Source organism: Channa argus, chromosome 10 (assembly GCF_033026475.1).
Source record: "Channa argus isolate prfri chromosome 10, Channa argus male v1.0, whole genome shotgun sequence".
Classification (NCBI taxonomy): Eukaryota; Metazoa; Chordata; class Actinopteri; order Anabantiformes; family Channidae; genus Channa; species Channa argus.
Genome location: NC_090206.1, coordinates 7,499,832 through 7,519,093, shown reverse-complemented (window position 1 = coordinate 7,519,093; position 19,262 = coordinate 7,499,832). Strand labels below are relative to the sequence as shown.

The following is a 19,262-nucleotide window of genomic DNA, read 5'->3' as shown; positions in this document are numbered from 1 at the left end:
GAAAGCACAAACCTTTATTTACATTACATCAACAAGCAGTCACGCGTGACTTGACATTTGCCCTATAGCTTATTTAAAAATGGGTTCAGCATTGCTAAGATTTGACATTATATAAAATCTAGAACATAACCAGCCACATTAGGCTACAGGTATAGTGGGCACAATTGCTATTGTACACTATTTCAGTTGCACATTGACAATTGCATTAACTTGTTTGTTTTAAAACTGCATCTTCTCTTCAGTTTTTCACACTGAGGTCCAAGCTCTTAGTTAGCTATTCAGACAGCTTTGGCACATAAAATCATTATGTTTAAAATTAATTCTCAGTCACACAGGCCATGGTTATCCCGAAGGTGCCGTTCAGTGGCAGCCGGTCCTCCTTGTGGTTCCTGAATCCATTTTGCCTCTCATCAAACTGGTTTAATGTCTGATGGACCAGTTTGGTCCAGTTGCACTGAACCTTTGCAATCATCTAGTTTTACAACCTGGATCTTGTCTCTGTGTTTTCAAAAGACAATGGAAACATATGTCCCTGAGAAGATGCTACTCCCTGTCAGAGCAGTTGCTCCCCATACTTATCAGTCTTTGCTGTGCAGGACGCTGGGTTGGGGAGCTGATCGGGGAAGAGATTAGTGAGGACGTGAAGGACGAGGTCCGCCTGGTCAGGTGCTGCCTGAACTCGGCTGTTAGAAAATAATAAAGCAGAGGGTTAAGGCAGGAGCTCATGCTCGCCATGCAGAGGGACACTGGGTGAAACTGACGCACGGCCAACTTGGTAGCACAGTTGGACACAATGTCCTGTGACACCATCAGGTAGAGCATAAAGTTGAGGTGGTAGGGGGCAAAGCAGAACAAAAACAGGGCAGAGCAGCTGAGCACCATCCGCAAGGCCCGCTGCTTCTCGCTATTTGTCTGCTTGTCATTATATTTGTCAGCCTGACAGTTGGAGGTGATGGACTGGAGTCGGTGGCGATCTGTGGTGTTGAGCGAGCTTGAGTTTTGCTGATTATGAGTTTGTCTATGGTTGAGAGACCAAGCGATGCGTATGGAGCTATAGCAGATACAGGTCAAAGGAATGAAGAAACCAAACAGCTCAGCTAGAGCCATCATGGTGATAGCCAGAGAGAAAGGCACAGGACGCATGGGTAAGTCTTTAAAACAGCCCAATTGGGCTGGAGAATGACTGGAGCTTGATGTGCTCGTACTTGTGCTAAAAGTTGGTGCATAAAGTAAGGCATGCTGGGTGGAAGTGTCATCCAAAGAATGGGACCAGTTATAGACTGTTTGTGAGCTTATGTCGCTGTTTTTGCTGCTGCTCCGCATCACAATAAATGGCGTGCAGGCCAGGCTGACCACCACCCATACTATAATGCTGATCAACAAGTCATAGCGCCGCCTCCAGCGACGAGCAGAGAAGGGGTCAAGCAGGAAGACACATCTCTGCATGCTGATACACACCTGGAATCACAGGACACAGACAAAATGGTGACAGGAAAATTATCTACCATATTTACAGCGATGGGAAGTAAAACAGAAAAGACTAATCGGCTTCAACTTCAATGCACATGACTTCCTGTTATCCCCAGTGTGATTTTTATCAAAATAAAGTGATGTGTTGACATTCGACTCCTTTCGGTTGAAAAGAAATTGTGTCATTCTAATTTCCTTGTTCTCTCTATTATGTTTTATCAGGGTAGTCCATTTTTCTAAACTGTCCACTTACCAAGAACATTATGGCAGCGTACATGTTGAGGTACTTGAGATAGAAGCAGAATAAGCAGATGGCTCGACCAAACGGCCAGGTTTTTGTGAAGTAATAATAAATCCTGAGGGGCAGAGACAGAATGTGTGCCAGATCAGCGATCGACAGGTTTATCATGAAGATCACCGCCTTGGTTTTCTTGCTGTGGAGCAAAATGCGCAGGAGTTAGTCAGATGAAGACATGTGTTTTGTGTGTGTGTGTGTGTGTGTGTGTTTCTGTGTGTTTGTGTGTGTACCTAATGTGCCTGCACAAGACCCAGAGAGCAGTAGTATTGAGCAGCAGCCCCGGGATGAAGAGCAGCAGATAGAAGTAAGAGTACATTGTGTTCATGCGTTGTTCGAAGTCAGTCATATTGTTGTCACAGGAGGTGTTGACCAGGGACCCCTCCTGTGACCAAGACATGTTCCGATTCATTCCTGTGCTCAGGTTGACACTGGGGGCATAATTCAGGTACTACAGGCAAATCTCATGACACCTGCAACCAAAAAATTATAGTTGACACGTTTTTAATTATGCACAATAATATTACTGTAATTGTCATTTTGTACTGTACTTTTTCTGTACTACACATAAGAGTGAACTAATATACTTTGTACTACATTTATGTGACATCTGTAATTATTCAGCACTCTATTTATTCACTCATTTACTCATCATTACAGTGCATTTTCTTTGATACATGCTCACACGTTGACAAACTTTATTCGTCTAGCTTCATCTATCAACCTGATAAATATATAGCTGAAGTTGGCTTCTAAAGCTACAGCAAATACATTAAAATGCTCCATGCTGCATATGTTGTTGCATTAGTAATGAAAGTCCAATCATTTGAATATTAAATATGTGTATATGTATTTCTCTTTTTTTTCTAATATATATATATATTTTTTTAAACATATCTTAATGTGGAGAGGTGTTGCTTGATGAAATCACACATTAGTAGAGCTGCCCTGCCTGCAGCACAGAGATATTCACTTCCAAAAGTTCAGACAATTTCAGCAATGTCCGCTTCATTAGTAAGTTTTGTAGCGATGACTAATAACTTAAGGGCTGCACGGGGCAGCGCAGAGTGTAATAGATAGTGGGAAAGCAGCGAAAGAGAGTAATGGAGGTAGAAGAGGGGACTGACTTCAGGTTGCGTGTTGCATAGTCATCTAATGTATTTTGGTTCCAATGTATTGGCTGCCCTATTTAAAATCATAAACATCATGCGCTACAGTACAGTACAGTACAGTACACTCCACCACCCACTCTGACCTTTTGGCAGAGCTGCTTTATTGGATTGCATTAGACTTTGTACCTAATATAGTGGCCAGAGAGTGTATATGTACACTGAACATTTTCAAATTCTTAAAAAAACAAAAGTCAATTGCCTCCAATTTAAGCTAAGTTGCAAATCCAAAACATACAGTTTTAGAGTAAAAAAATGTTTAGGTATATTTTCTAACGTTACTTAACAAATTGCAGTAGGTTTGCATTTAAATCTTCAGTTATAAAGATATGATTTAATAAATACTTTGTATGTTGCTATTTAAAATTAGAGGGCTGTTTGACAAAATTGCAAACTCTATTATTATTTTTGTTTACTTTCTTCCCAAACTCAACAAGTTCCCTTACTGTTCTACTTTTCTTAGTTCAAAGATTCGGTTCTTTATTTCACATGTAAAACTTGCAGCTGCAGCTGATAAAGGCATTTTGTGACAAAGTCAGTACAAAGACTGAAGCAGTCTGAGGGTAGGCACTGAATTATTGTATATTATTATTTATTCATTATTGTTGTGAAAATTAACAATTTAATATACACTAAAAATACACACGACGTTCACACGACAAATGGCTCTCTGAATCAAGCAATGCATGCTGGGAGGTCTGCTGAAGTAAAACACATTTTTGGGGTTTTAAGTTCTAAAAGCTATTTATCCTTAATTGAAATGTATATATATAACAACAGCAACATAAAAATATTGAGAAATACTGAGAAGAAGATGCAGACCAACAACATGACAAGACATATTATTGCAGGATAATATGCATTATCTGGTTTTGTTTTTTTCAGGTAACTCCATCTTCAGACTGTTTTATATGTGCAGAAAGTGCTGTAAATCAAAATTAGTCTGTCCTAAGATTGTGGCAGGAAACATGCACAGCATACTCAGCTAATCAGAGTATCTCCCTTTCTACTACCCCTGAGATAATACCACACCCTTCCTCTGCTGGCCCAGAGGGGAAAGATAGAAACCCTGGCAGATTTTTGCTAGTGTAATATTGACCGCTTTTAACTCTCATTCCCATTGGCCACTGAGACCATCAGTCCGTTAATCCCCAACGGACTTTCACATTATGCTAGCACATTCATGCAACATGTGTGCAAGTATTTCGATTAAAAGAAGTAAAGGCAGGTCAATCTTTCTGGGAACTTAAAAAGATAAACTGCCAACTTTAATTTTTCATTACTGTTGTGTGAGAAATGCGCTTTCAAATGGATTTGGTTTTTAATTCCCAACATTTCCCCGCAGTAACATCAAATGTTGCTGTGGTGTCGTAACTTCATGCGTGAAATTAGACGCAAAATTTGTAAATGTTGCTTTTACAATTTACACCTATTTTGATTTTAATAAACTTCTAAATTACTAATAGATACGCTGTATATATTTTATAGCAGTCACTGTAAAATAGACATTATACAGCCAAAAAATATATAATGTGTAAAATCTGCTATCATCAGCAAAATATAAAGCCGGAGCACAAACATTCAGCCATTATCATCATAACAAAATCTTTGTCTTTACCTTGTCCTCTTTACTTGACTTATGCAGATGGATCGGAGAGATGAGAGTCTGGAGCTGCTAATGGTGACCTCATGCTTCACACACTACTCTACACTTCAGACTGATGCAGAAACACTCTCCCCTCTTCAAGCCACGCAGTAGCAAACAGAGCACCTTCCGGTCTCACTTTTGCAACTTAATAAACAAACTTTTCAGTGAGTGCATGAGGATAAGTCAGCATTAAACCACTGCTGTTTTGGTTTCTATTTGAAAGTGTACTTACATTACGGACGGGCTTCTTGTGTGGGCTGTTGTCATGCTAAACTGGCTCTTGGTTGGGTACGGTGATGAGGGGAAGGGGAAGCTATACCCTTACGCATGGGAGTGTTTTTCTACCGTTATATACGTCAATGAGTTCCTAGCAACAAGACTAGCACAGCACTGGGCACATATAGATGATAACAATGCGGTTAAGGAAAATTTCTCTTGAAAGTAAGTATATAACAGAGGACAGACAAGAAAAAAAATATCACTTGTTGCTTCCTGTAAAATTTTCAGAATCTAAAGCAGGTGATCAGGTCTGTGGAAACAGCAGAGTCCGAGAGCACACACTCATGTGTGTATATGTGTGTATGAACACATATACTCTGTCCTAATGTTTGATAGTGTAAATGTAGTGTCAGTTTTTATTACGTAATGACTGAAAATGTGACAAAAATGGCAAAAAGCTACCTATTTCCCCTATCAGATGCAGCACTTCCTTTTTTAAAGCTGATCATTGGCATTCATCTGAACAGTAAATTTGTGCATAGAACACTTGCTACACTCTGCCTTTGTGCTTTAGTTCTCTAAAACAAACATGTGTGGATTGTTTTTTTTTTTTTTTTCTGCAACTAATGGATAATGAGAAGTGGTTATTAATGCTTTTGCAATATAGTCAGGGTTTCCAGTCTGTGGTATGTAAAAACACTGCAAAATTGCCAAAAACTTGCATCAATAAAATGTCAGTTTTATCTCCATCATAAGTTTCCACACCTATAAGTTTCCCATACCTAAAATACAATGTCACACCCAGAGAAGATGATGAACTGACAGGTTTCTATGCAGTACCAGGCACCTGCATGGCCCTTTTGAGACTTGCAAGCTTCCGGTGCTGCTACAGGATGGTTTCAGCTCAACATACACAGCTAAGAATAAAGCTAGGACAGGATGATGGAAACATGCCACTAAAAGGTCACCCGGGTTTAGTCAAACGTTTTCTCATAATGAATCTTTTTGTTCCAACTTATGGCCACTAGAGGTCAGAAAAGAACAATACTTAGAGTTTCCTGACATAATGAGCAGTTTGCTCTATTTATTTTCTACCACCAGAAGTACAGACTATTCCTTTAAAGGAGCCATTTAAAGGGTGAGCTCCTGACTTTATGTTGCTCTGAACATGAACCACTCAATGGATAAAAGAAGCTTATGCATACTTATGCACTCCCACTCTTCTTATTTCTTGTTCTACTTCTGCACTCCAGCATGTTCTTCCTCCCATCTGCTGCCCTTGACCCCAAATTCTTGGAGTACATCAAGTGTTGTCTCTGTGTTTCTGCTGCTAGATGCACATGTTCACATCACTCACACTACCAGAGTCTTCTGCTAGGATTACTAGATGTTTTTCTCTCCCTCCTTCACTCTCTTTGCACATACCACTGGAGTAGGTATAGATGCCTATAACATTCCCAAGTAAGGCCATGAATCTCAGAGTCTGAGTAGCTCAATGAAAGAATGGATAAACAATGGAAAAAAGTAACATCTTGTTGAATGTTCCAGAGAAATGTTGCTTCACTGCTCCAAAAAACATATAGCCCACTTCTCATACAGTCACTTGGTTGCTTCAGAAAGTATCCAAATGGCTTTGCCTGTTAGCACTGCAGATTTACTTTACAATTAATTAATTTAACCATAACAACACAATAAAAACATGTTTTGAGAATTTTTTTTCAGTGTACTAAAACCTGAAAACTAAAATCTCCTAGTTAAAAATGCATTTAGAACCTTAAATGAGTTCTTTGTAGAAGCAACTTTGTAAGGATATAGTCTTCTTAGAGAAGCTTTTTATTTTTTTTTCTTCTTGGATAAGTCTTACTGAATTCTCTTCTTCTCGGGTAAGCTTGTGCAAAGCTTCTTAAATAAGCTTTGTGCACTTAGATTTGGGCGGTTTATCCCCTTCTTCCTAGCAGTTCCTCTCATGCTCCATAAATTGGATGGGAAGAACTATGAACTGTGAACGGCCATCTTTAAGTTTCTCCACCGGTGTTCTCTAGGGTTTAAGTCTGGACTTTTCCCTCAAAGACAGGCAGAGACTTGGCTGTATGCTTGAATCCATTCCAACAAGTCTCCTTGTGCCTACCCACATAGTCTGATGCTGTCAGTCATCCAATGATCCAATGACTTTCCCTTAAATGCGCTTCCCTTTCACTCTACTACTATAAAATCCTGACAAACTGCTGAGATCAGACTGGCAGATTCTCACATCTCTGCAAAGAAATTCTGATGCTCTGCAAGAGTGACTGCTGGGTTCTTGGTGTCCTCCCAGACAAAAGCCCTTCTTGCCCAGTTTTTCAACTTTGCTGGACATCCAACTACTCACAATGCTTCCAAACTCCTCCATGTTCATAATTATTGACCAAACATGGTCATTTGAAATGTTAGTTTGAAAACTTTCTGGGGGCACTGTAGTGGCACTTCACTGTTCGAGCTTCAGCCACACGAGAAAGGAGTGGTTTGTTCATGTGTTACTATAAAAGAGTCAGTTATAGCTACAACTGACTATTTGCTTGTTATTACTACCACATGATTAAGCTTCTAGAAAACATTTCTCACTTCTAATCAGTGACTGTAGCTGGTGAGTTAATTGCTAATATACTAGCAAGCTGTGAACATGACAGCACTGTTATATCATCTCTTTGTGTTTGTATTCTGAGTTGTGCATAATTTCATTTAGAAGAGTTGGAAAGATTTTCTTCTCAGAATTGTCTACAAGCCAGGCAGTATTAAGGTTTGTAATTAGACAGACTCTTACATAGAAGTTAATGGTGCAACAAAGGTAATAAGCTTCTTCAGTTTGGACTTTCCAACTCTTCTAAAGGGAGTAGCCAGGCCAAAACTTCTTAATGCTGCATTAACCATAGATGCCACTGGGGCTCTGTGTCATATAAATTGAGGGACTGATGGCAGAGTCCACACATGAAATAAAAAAAGTACCAAATGTCCCACAAATCCATACATGCAAAGTCATTAAAACTCAAACTCCTGGAACTCTTTACTGTTTGCTGCTTCGCACAGCGTAACACAGTGATTTGGGGTATTTATTCCACAGTGCTTTCCCGTACTTTGGAGAGCGCATTGCTAAAACTTTGAGCAGATCTGCAGCCTAAGACCAGATTAAAACAGAGAGACCTCATTCAGAAGCAAACAATGGACAATTGCTCCGGTCGTAAGAAGCATTTGGCCTCTGACACAGCAAACAGACCAAGGTCCTCTGCTCTGAGACCTAGATCACACTGGCTGCATGGTGAAAATAAAGTGCCTGAGTGGAAAAACTCCTCCATGAGTTCATGTCTAAGGTCGCGCTGACAGAGGTCAGTTTAACCGAACCAATGGACACAGGACAGAAATAAAAATGCAGCTGCAAATGAAATTCGAAGCAGACAATTTAATGGCCTCAAACATCAACACCAGACAAATTTAATTTAGCAGGACAGCGCACTGCTGTGTCATAATAACAAAGGGTCTCTCCACGCTAAAGAGTGTGATAACATTTATGTCTAAAATGAAATAATCCACTGTGAAAGCTTGAGCTTTATAATAATAAAAGTTAAGGGCTCAATGTGTTACTCAAGTACTCAACAGCATATTTCAACAACGTGGAGGGAAATCTCAACAATCCAGTGGATTTGGGAGCGTTTGTGTGTTAAGCCTGAGTAATGCGTTGGAGTCTCTTTTAGAGACTCAGACTATCATTATAGTCTTGATGTGGCTGGGTCTCAGGTCCCTGTAGTGTTTGCTCATAAAAAATATACAGATAAGTTCCTCTGGTCTCCAGTGGTGGATTAATCGGTAAAGCCCAAGCCATACCTCAGGATTTAACTAATCTGCTGAGTTATGCATTTGTCACTTCCAGGAGCAAATAGCTGATTGCTAAGTTTTTTCAAATTCACAGCTCCTTTCTTTTAAACCTACCCTGTCCTTCTTTCCTTCTATCTTCCCTGCTGAGTCAGAACTGGCTTTCGGACATCTTTGTGTCTTTTCCATTGCTGGTTATTGTGTGTGTGTCTCTGGGAACAGTATTTGCTGTGTCCTGGCTCTCAGTGTCGCTGCGGGGGATGCTCTCAGGCCGGGAGCCAGACCCTTTCCCTCCCATGGTCAAGCTTTTCTGGAAGCTCTCTGATGTAAAATAGTAGACCACAGGGTCCAGGCAGCAGTTAAGAGTGGCCAGGCACAGAGTGATGGGGTAAAGAGTTCGGGCAAAGCGCTCCACCGCACAGTTAGCCAGTGCCTGGGTCCGCACCAGGGCATATAGGAAAAGGATAGAGTTATAAGGTACAAAGCAGATGATGAAGATGCTCAGATGGACGATAATCATCCGTAGGACACGTCTCTTGCTATCACAGCCGTGGCCAACAGTCACTGGGCGACGCAGGGTCCGCAAAACCAGCGAAGAACACACCAAGTTGGCCAGCAGAGGGATGAGGAAGCCCACAATCTAGGAAGTTCACAAAAGAATTTATTTTTATGTATGTAGTGAATAAATGGTGTGTGTGTGTGAAATTGTGTGACTTTTAGAGTCTGTCACTGCTGCCTTACCTCGATAAAGATGGTGATTTTTGACAGGTAGGTCTTCCAGGTACTCTTGGAGAAGCCCTCAAAGCACGTGGTAGCCCTGTTTGTGCTGTTAATGGTAGAGAAGAAGGTGACTGATATCCCTCCTCCTACGATGGTCAGCCACACGGCGGCACACACCAGCGCCGCGTTCCTGCGCGTGCGGATGGAGCGAGAGCGGAGAGGGTAGACAATAGCCAGGAAGCGGTCTACACTGATGCACGTGAGGAAGAGCATGCTGCCATAGATATTGGTGATGAAGGCTGTTCCTGATACCTTACATAGTCCATCTCCAAATGGCCAGTGGCGGTTAACATTGTAGAAAACCTTGAACGGCAGCGTGAAAACAAATACTAAATCAGATAATGCTAAATTAGTCATAAACATTGTGGTCTCGTTGCTCATTTTCATCCGGAAACAGAAGACGAACAGGGCTGCACAATTGGTGACCAAGCCTAGCACAAAGACTATGCTGTAGACCACAGAGTACAAGTCGTACTTGAAAGAGTCATCAATGCCACAGGCCTCCATTCCAGTCTCATTGAGGACCAGACTAGCCATGGTGAGGGCTTAGTTAGGGAGAGTAGCTCCACAGAAGAAGAGTACACCAAAGCTGCCAAGAAACAGGTGAGATGGGGCAGAAATCTGTGGATCCAAGTTGTCAATAGGGGATCAACTAGTCAAGCTCTCTCCAAGTCATTGTGGACACTCAGACACATGAATCAAGGCAGAGACAGTCGGGCCGCACGACTGCAGGGTTGGCCAGTCCTCCTGTGGAGAGAAAAGGAAAAAGCACAATGTAACTTCCTCGTCATAAAATTTACAGACAAAGGAGCAAACAACTGTAGTTCTCCGTGACATGAAGAATATTGGCCTTGAGCCATTACACCATTTAAGTTCAGTATGTTTCAAATTTGAAGACTGTGGTCAGCAGCATGTGTTTCTGTGTTACACATGAATGTATAACTAAATCCTGTATTCGTAGAGGTATTTAGTTGTATAACCATATGTTATAACAATTTGTTATAACAATAATTTATTTGCTGTGCATGATAAGAGTGTGTGTGTGTGTGTGTGTGTGTGTGTTGAATATGTCTGTTCATGTGCTATGTGTCAGTATGAACACATCCATCTCCTCCAATGGTTTTATCTGCCATAGTGCCATATGTGGCACTCAGGTTGTCATTGGGACTGTGAGAGATAAAAAACACAGATGCCAGTGTAAAATAGTCCAAAATGACCCAAAGTTGGCTTTAAACTGACAGAAGGAAATTGCTCAACTTGTTGCTGTGGTGGAACAGTGCGGAGCCACTCCCACCGTCACAGAGCAGTGTTGTCCAGAATTCACAATAGTTTTGTTGTCAAACATGAACAATTACAATTATTTGACATTGTAAAAGACAATGTGTTTCCCAGTTATTTACTTGAAGCAATATGTGATTTTGTGGTGTCAGAGTAGGATGTAGATTGTAGGAAATTTGCTGAATTTGTCTTATCACTATTGCACTATCATAGTGTGCTGTGTATTGTGAACACACTGGATAGTTCACAATATTTGGTTTGCCTTGTTTTACTTGTTTGTATGTGTAAACCCCATTTTCAAAAAAGGCGGGACTTTTTGTAAAAAGAAAAAAAAAATCTGTGATTTGCTTCCACCTTTATTAATCTAACAAAAGGACAAACATCTTTTCCGTAGTTTCACTGACCAACTTAACTGTATTTAGTAAATATCTGTAAATTTAGAGTTTGACACCTGCAGCAAAGTCAAATGTGCAAAGAGAGGCAAAATATAGGACTGAAAAGTTTATACAACCTTTAAGTTATGACTGACTGGTGTGGATGATTCCAACATTATCGGCTTAATTGATAACAGGCGATTGGCTTCTAAAGGCTCACTCTTGCAAAGTAAAGATGAGACAAGACTCATAACTTTGTGCAAAGATTAGCAAGATGACAAAGACTTACATTACAATATGCAGTAAATAGTACTGTGAAAAAAGGAAGGGACACTTGGGAACTTACTGTACTGTGTAAACGACAAGGAACCAATGTTCAGTGTGCACAACTTTGATAAATTAAGGTTCTAGTAAACTGTGATCGCACATTTTACTTTTGTGTTATAGTAAAAATACAGAATTTTCGGTAATTTGTTTGTAAGTCTAACAGCTAACACGTGGACACCTTTACCCCAGAAAAAACTGGTGTCGCTGCAGTGGTGGAGTCCAGTATCAGATCAGATCATCCACACATCACCTCACTGCATCCACTGTGCAAGTAAACATAAACAACTTCCGCACTGTGTGAATCTTCACTAGCACCATGTAATTCTCACAGCACACTACCACTGTTTCTTTCAGAGCTGAATTAAACTCTGGGTTAAGTCACCACCACTGTGTGGTGATTTAAAATATTAGACTCAATTGCCAAACATTAAAAAGACTCACAGCCAAAACAGACATCTGCAGTTGTCATGTCCAACCTCTTCACTCCTCCCTCAGTCTGCAAAGGGAAAGTCCAGAGATTTAACCCACTAGGATCAGTTATCTAGTCATGAGGTTTCCTACACAGCATGTTAAAACAGTGCAGTGTCTTCTATGGTTTTGATGGGAGCTCTCCCAAACAATCACATGCACACAAAAACCCTTTGTAACAACGTTAGTTTGGACTATAAACTACAAAGTTATGTTATGTCTTTATTCATTATTTTATCTTGTTAAGTTAAAGCCCTCTCTCAAATCTTCCCACTTAATTTTAATGTAATTCTAAATCACCCCAGCCTCTTTCATAAGCCAAACAAGGCCTTATCTTAAATTATGCAACAGCTTTTGGCCGATGACTTTACCCACCCAATCGTGAGGGACAAGATTCACCATATCTGTCCTTTTAACACACACACTCACACACACACACACACACACACACACACAAAGGCAATGCTGTGAGTGTAAGAAGTCCATCAGTTCTGTCCTGTGCCAGCTGCAGTGTGACATCTTTACTGCGTTTTCACACGCCTCCCAGAAAGCCTCCCCTGATTCTCACAATGCCCTCACTGTACCCGTCTGCTCCAAACACACACTAACATATGCACACGTCTCCGATGTGCATACACAAGCAGTCAAACACTCACATGTGCCAGTGCTCACGCACACACACACACTGTAGAGCTCTGTGTACCGTGGCTCAGGCCCAGGACCCCTTACAGTGCCGGCTTCATATTCAGCTGATGTTGTTTCTGCGGAAAGCAGAGTCTACAGTATAATGCACTACGTTTGACATCTATACAGAAACTCTGGTTCAGAGCTTCGAGGAAAGACATCTTTAAGCATGTTGGGGATTCTCAGAAGTCCTGCCAACAGATTTTAACTCTGAGTGCGTGTGTGTTTCATGTACAGGTCATGGACAGCTGCACAGTTAAAAGCTTTCCCCCTGCAGTCAGCCGTGGCTGTGACAGAAACAGACCTCTGGGACCTGCTGATCTGAATGGATCGAGTTCAGGCTCGGCTCACATCCAGCTGTTGCTTTCTCTCACATGATAGGAGGAAAAAGGCAGGGAAGGTGGCAGACAACCAGGCACACAGTCTACGTCTTCGATGCTTTCAGCCAGGGCAAACATGGGGAAAAGGTTTCAGCATTTTTTCAGTCCCACATGAAGCACCACACCATTACTGATGAGCTGAATCAGAATTTCCTGATTTCAGCATCTTCAATATGGATTTTCTCATTTTTTTAAAAACTGTTTTTTAGAAACCTCTGGGCTGTTGGTGAGACAAACAAGCAATGTGAGGCTCTCAGCCTAAGATAAAAAAAAAAAAAGTAAATGATAAGCAACTGAAATAAATATGACGTCTTTGCTTTTTTAAAACACTGTTAAAAATAAAATCAAAATGAGCACTAACGATATTTTATTCCAGTTAACGCAGTCACGTGACTACACTCATTCAAACAACAAAAAGTGCTAAAATCTCGTTATACATGCATTTTGTTGAACTCTCCAGTAGCTCACTGCCAAGTGCAGCTGGCAAATGCTGTGGATAAAGTAGCCGGTTAAGTGGAAATAATCTTCTGAAAGTTTAAAGACAATGTGTTTGTGTGTGACAGAAAGCAGATCAAACTTACTGGCAGCTGAGTGGATGGTGACAGTTCACCTCCTGGTCACTGATGTTTGTCAGTCTGGCAGCAGAGCAGCGGCACAGCTGTCAGGACAAAAACTCCAAACGATTTCACTCCGAGTATCCAACTATCCCGAGTCCAACTCCCACGGAGAAATAGTGGACCCGGTTCATGAAGTCGGTTGGTGACAGCAAATCCCACTCCTGTCTGTTGCTCAAATCTTTCAGACCACTCGCTCTGTTCCCTAAACGTTTGTGTGTGTGTGTGTGTGTGTGTGTGTGTGTGTGTGTGTGTGCGTGCGCGCGCATGTGTGGAGAAGGAGAGAGAGAGTGAGAGAGAGAGAGAGAGATGCTTTAAACAACGGCCACAGGAAACGAGACAATAGCACCTCGGCTGGGCGGCGAAGAGGTAGGTTTGTGTGAGTGTGTGTGTGTGTGTGTGTGTGTGTGTGTGTGATCCGAACACACTTTTTATTAACCCCATTGTGGTTAATAATGTTATACATTCTACTTTTTCAATGTGATAACTGAAATAAAGAAAGTGTGTTTGTTTTAGTCGTCGTTTCTCTGCATTGATTCGGGAGATTGATCACATGCAGCAAGACAACAAAAAATACTTTTTTTGTCTATCTAAAAATATAAAATAAGATTCATATTAATTATTATTGTTGGTTTAGCTAATAAGTTAATTGTGTCTTATCGTGTCTTAAATGCAGCAAATACAGTACATTCAAACATTCCAAACATTAAAACGTTACGTACATATTGCTGTAACACAATTATATTAATAATAAATCAGTAATATGGACAGAAAGGACAATTTGTATTAACAATTTTGGTACTTTAAATAACATCTAGCCTCACTTTATTAGGAACATCTTGTCAGGTTTGACCCTTTTACTGTACTTCCACAACTGTCTGAGCTCTTTCTTGGAAAGATTCAACAATGCTGGAAACATTACTTTTCTTCCATATTGACATGACAGCATCACACAGATGCTGCAGATTTGTCGGCCTCACATCCATGATGTGAATCTCTCACTCCACCTCATCCCAAAGGGGCTCCGTTGGCTTGAGATCTGGTGACTGTGGACGCCAATCGAGTACAGTGAATTCATCGTAAGGTTCAAAAAAATTGTTTGAGATGATTTTATCTTTGTGAAATGGTGTGTGTGTTATCCTGCTGGAAGGAGCCATCAGAAGATGGATGCACTGTGGTCATGAAAGGACGGACATAGTAAGCAACAACACTCAGGTAGGCTGTTTTAATTTCATAGTACTCAGTTGGTATTAAAGGCCAGAAGTGTGCCAAGAAAATATCCCTACACCATTACATCATAATCACCAGCCTGAACAACGATACAAGGCTTAAATGTACTGAGTTGCTGCCATGTAATTGCCTGATTAGATATTTGCAATAATGAGCGGTTGAAGTGGCTTTATAATAATTTTAAATTTCCAAACTCCAAATCATTTTGAAACATATTTAACAGAGAGCTACTAAAGCTTTGAGGTTGCTTAATATAGATTTTAGCCTTATTTAAACTAGCTAAAAGATTGGTCATGTCTAAATAAAGGCAAATTACAGTAAAGAAAACACACAAATATTTTTTAGGGCATTTTTCATTTTTTTGCTTTTAATTTGACTTTAGATTACCGTACAGCCTTTGCAGTGTAAACTCATAGCAGCAGATGTCACGGAATCTATTACTGTAACTAAAAGTATTTAAACTGAAAGTGAGTAAATGACTTCTGACGTGCTCCTAACAGTTTATAATATCGTAAGTGAGCACTATAAGCTGCAGAGCTAAAAAAAACCTTTAATTACAGTTCATAATGGGGGTGACATCAACAAAGTCTCTGCCAGTTGTACACCAGCCAGATAAACTTTTAACTCTATTACATGATACCTCAGAATAACAGCACAGTGCTATTTTGGATGATCAAAGTCCAGTAACACCATTGTTACAATAAAAAACTAATGTGAAAGGCAACCAAAAGAGTTATTTTTAGGTGACAGGGTGGTGCTGGACAGGTTTCTATTGTTCTCAGGCTGGCATGAGGTTGTTTGCTTGTGTGCGTGTGTGACAGGCAGAGAGGCACTTGACATAGGGGAAGTAGTCTGTGGGGGTAGTGTCTGGCAAGCTGAGCACTCCACAATAGCAGCAGGGAGGACAGGACATCCTGCTTACTGCATAAGTCGCACTCAAAAACACACATAGCTACACATACACACATGTAAACACACATTTACCACACATTATCAGATGTCTTTAAGCTTTTGTTCTTTGTCGTTGACGTGCATGTGTTTAAATAAGTATGAGTCAGAAACTGAGATACAGATATTGTGTTAATGACATTTCATATCCTTTACTTAGTATTGTTGCTCACTTAGTCAGCCTGACCTTGTCATTCCCTCATTAGTAATTATGCTAAAATGATCCCAATGTCTTCCCAGGTTTTTTGGAGAGACCTGTGTTTGGCTGCAATGACAACAACAACCATTTTGTGGACATTGGCTATATTAACATCATGTGTGGCACAGCACTACCTTATAGTAAATGCTAATACTGATATGTACTACAAAGGGTGTACATAAAAGCTACATACTAATTTGGACGTGAATGTTTTGTAGCTTAGCTCAATGTCTACACATGTTAACTAAAAATCATCGTTTTCGCAGGGATTTGTTTATTATCTTTATTATGAGACAAATTAGAAAGATATTTAGTATTATTCAACATATCCCAGCCTGGACCAAAGGCAAAAGTAACTGGGAACAAGACAAAAGTAACTAAATCAAAGGCAGGCCATCATGTATGGTTTGATTGGGCTTCAGCCCCCTGGTCTTTACACAACCTTATGTTCCTCCCTTCTTATTCTCTGTGTTTGGTAACGGTAACTAAGCTGTGCTGCCCCAGTCAAGGCTTTGTGAGTCACACCAACCAGAACAAAGACCCCATTACTGCACACGCCCCCCCCTCCTTCCTCAGTCTCCTCACTTCTTCAAACTCTTGGTCCTGCTCTCCTTAAATGCAATGATGAGTGTATTTCCTTTGCTTTCCTTCCTTCGCCTCTGTTCATGCTTTAATTCATTGTCTCCAGGAGGGTTTAAGGGCAACCCCCTCGTTCCATACATACTTCTGCCCTGACAACAGGGTTGGACAAAGCAGTGATGCAGTACAACATAGAACTCTTTGTCTTTACAGCCTTTATGGACTGATATTAACATGGCTGCAGTGTGTATGTCTGGAGATGACCTTAGCCCCTATGAGCCAGCGTTCAGCTTTGACCTGATTAGAGACAAGCTCATCCACAGTTGAGTGCTGCCCAAATCAATGTTGCTGCCTGTGACTGAGGCCACAGAAGGAGAGTGCAGAAACTCTGAAGCTACAGCCTGAGATGGAGCAGTGGCTGTTTACCCCACATCACTGATAGGCTCAGCATGAGCAGCCATGGGTGAGCACTCATTCTGCAGACAAGCTGACCAGACTGACCCCGGCCTGTCCAGACGGAGCCAGCTGTTTGTCTCTGTGATTTAAACTGTTGATCTGCTGTTACTCAGGACTCATGCGGTAAAAAGTCCAAGATTTGATTCGTATATATAGATATAGATATGGAAAGAAAGAGAAAGAGAACAGAGAGAGAGAGAGAGAACAACTATTTAACCAATTATTGTTACCTGTCATTATTTACAGGTGGCTTTCTGCAAAGTAACTGAAAAATTACATCCCCATAAATTGAGGACGTTGTTCTGATTCATTTTGTAAAAAAACAGAGTCTAAATGCTGTTGCTGTCGGAGCTTCTTTTCACACTGCAAGAAATACAATTCTGCTGGAGAGATACCCGATCCAACTTTTGACCATTGCCCCTATTTATGTCATCCTATCATCACCTTTATGACCCCATTGCACAGCAGCCGGCTGTTTATTGTCAGCTCCTTATCTAGATTTTCTTACTGACAGATAAGAACATCAGAATACAGAAGTTCATACAGAAGTACCAATTTCTTGCTTTTTGTAGTTCTTTTTCTGTGTTTCTTTCTTTGGAACAAAGATCAGCTGTAACATTACGAAGCAATTTCCCTCTAGGAATAATAAGGTAGTTTAAATCTTGAAACTTGCATATAATGACCTGTAGAACTATGAAGGCTATGCCTTTTGTAGTCACTGAGGCCACATATTTTGCAAAAGAATCCCTTTGAAATTGGTTTTGAAACATTCACAGTCTAAAATAATAACCAAAAAAACACTGAATTCTTCCAGCTTATTTGACTCAATGCACTCCAGTGCTTGGTACTGCAACCGAGAGCAAACAGTGCCAAGGCACCTTCAAAAGGCACATTTACACATTGCCACATTCCACAAATTGTGGAAAGGCGCATGTCAGGAGATGGGTACAAAGAATGTATCCTTCCCTAGGAAGGGTCGTAGTCTCTAATTAATTCACTCTCTATTAGCCTTTTTTATTTAGAAAGCACAGCAGAAAGGGAAAAAAAATAAAAGAAGGAAAGAAATGAATTTCAGCTGAATACTATTAAGCTGCTACATTTCTGATGATGCTGATCATGTGCTGTCACTGAGACCCATGAATACAGAAGAGCCATAATTAATAAGATCATTTTTTTCCTGCTATGGCAACTCAATGATAGAGAAGAATGTATGTAAAAGTATGAAAAAGTGACAAGCAGCTCAAAAAAGGACAATGATGCTTCATTCCAAACTACACAATCCAAAGGGGGGTGCTGTTGAACTGCATTTTAAAGCATGAGCACATGGTGTACAGTGTTTTAATAGTAACTAAAGAAGCAGGCTTTATAAATGCTTGCTTTGCATGAACTTCATTTTATTTCGAATGTATCATTTTTAGTAGCTCTCTTGCCTGTGGTGGGGCCCACACATTTGTGGACCTCGCCTCAGTGCACAAATGAACCTTGACCTGTTGAAGAGGACAAACAGGATCTATTGTTATTTTTAAAAAGTCTGACCTCCCACATTGTTTACTTGTCAGTGACAGCTCCAGTACACTGTGCAGGGCTACCACTGCCAAACAGAGAGCATCATGGGAAGGAAGTGGCCACCAGGGTTCCTCACTCTTCTTTATCCTGTTGTTCCTCGGTTTTCAGCCTAAATTGATTAGTTCCCGGAACACTTGAAGTTGCAGCTACACACACGCAAACTTAGCAGCCATACTAATTAGCTTGGTGTAGAAGCTGAGCTCTTTACAGCTTGTTAAGTTTCTCACAGCCAACACAATCTGTAACATGCAGACTCAGTTGCTCTGTGCTTCCCTCTGCTGGACACATCTCAAACTGCATCAATATAATCCTGTTAAACGTCTTAAGATAACTCATGAATATGTAATTTGCCCTTTGCAGTGACAAGCAGCGGTGACTGTGACATATGATGTGGTCATGTCACAGATTCCAACTAACATCACAAAAGGGAGAGAGTTAACTTATTGCATGAACATCTTTGAGAAACATTTTTGCAATGCAAGAATGATTGTGGTAACTGACATTTGTGTCACAGTATGTCTGGGCTTTGATTTTTCTGCTTTTGTGACATTTGTCTTATCAGCTTGACCCACATTTGACTCGTTTATGAAGAAAATGCTTTTCCGCTCCATGTGAGCCAGTGTGTGTATGTATAAGGGTGGATAGAGACATTGATCAAATTAGGCTGGAGCCATTTCCATTCATTAGAAAAAACATCTTTTGTACATTACCACTTTGTGTTTAATGCTGCACCCA

At 40.6% G+C, this 19,262-nt stretch overlaps 2 protein-coding genes across 4 annotated transcripts; both read right to left on the bottom strand.

Annotated features, from left to right (window-relative positions):
• On the bottom strand, positions 1-5,157 carry p2ry10 (P2Y receptor family member 10). 2 transcript variants are annotated; one of them, XM_067518056.1, is made up of 5 exons: positions 4,815-5,157; positions 4,553-4,726; positions 1,999-2,238; positions 1,724-1,904; positions 1-1,458 (listed from the first exon to the last, which is right to left on the bottom strand). In XM_067518056.1, the coding sequence occupies exons 3-5, from the start codon at positions 2,175-2,177 to the stop codon at positions 544-546; spliced, it is 1,275 nt and encodes a 424-aa protein (XP_067374157.1). In that variant the 5' UTR covers positions 2,178-2,238; positions 4,553-4,726; positions 4,815-5,157; the 3' UTR covers positions 1-543. The 2 variants fall into 2 exon arrangements, with proteins under 2 accessions (XP_067374157.1, XP_067374156.1); XM_067518055.1 differs by having other exon boundaries at positions 4,553-5,157.
• Positions 5,158-8,212: 3,055 nt separating this feature from the next.
• lpar4 (lysophosphatidic acid receptor 4) lies at positions 8,213-13,785 on the bottom strand. 2 transcript variants are annotated; one of them, XM_067518058.1, is made up of 3 exons: positions 13,517-13,785; positions 9,386-10,171; positions 8,213-9,284 (listed from the first exon to the last, which is right to left on the bottom strand). In XM_067518058.1, the coding sequence occupies exons 2-3, from the start codon at positions 9,959-9,961 to the stop codon at positions 8,796-8,798; spliced, it is 1,065 nt and encodes a 354-aa protein (XP_067374159.1). In that variant the 5' UTR covers positions 9,962-10,171; positions 13,517-13,785; the 3' UTR covers positions 8,213-8,795. The 2 variants fall into 2 exon arrangements, with proteins under 2 accessions (XP_067374159.1, XP_067374160.1); XM_067518059.1 differs by lacking the exon at positions 13,517-13,785 and adding an exon at positions 11,845-13,481.
• Between the last annotated feature and the right edge of the window lie 5,477 nt (positions 13,786-19,262).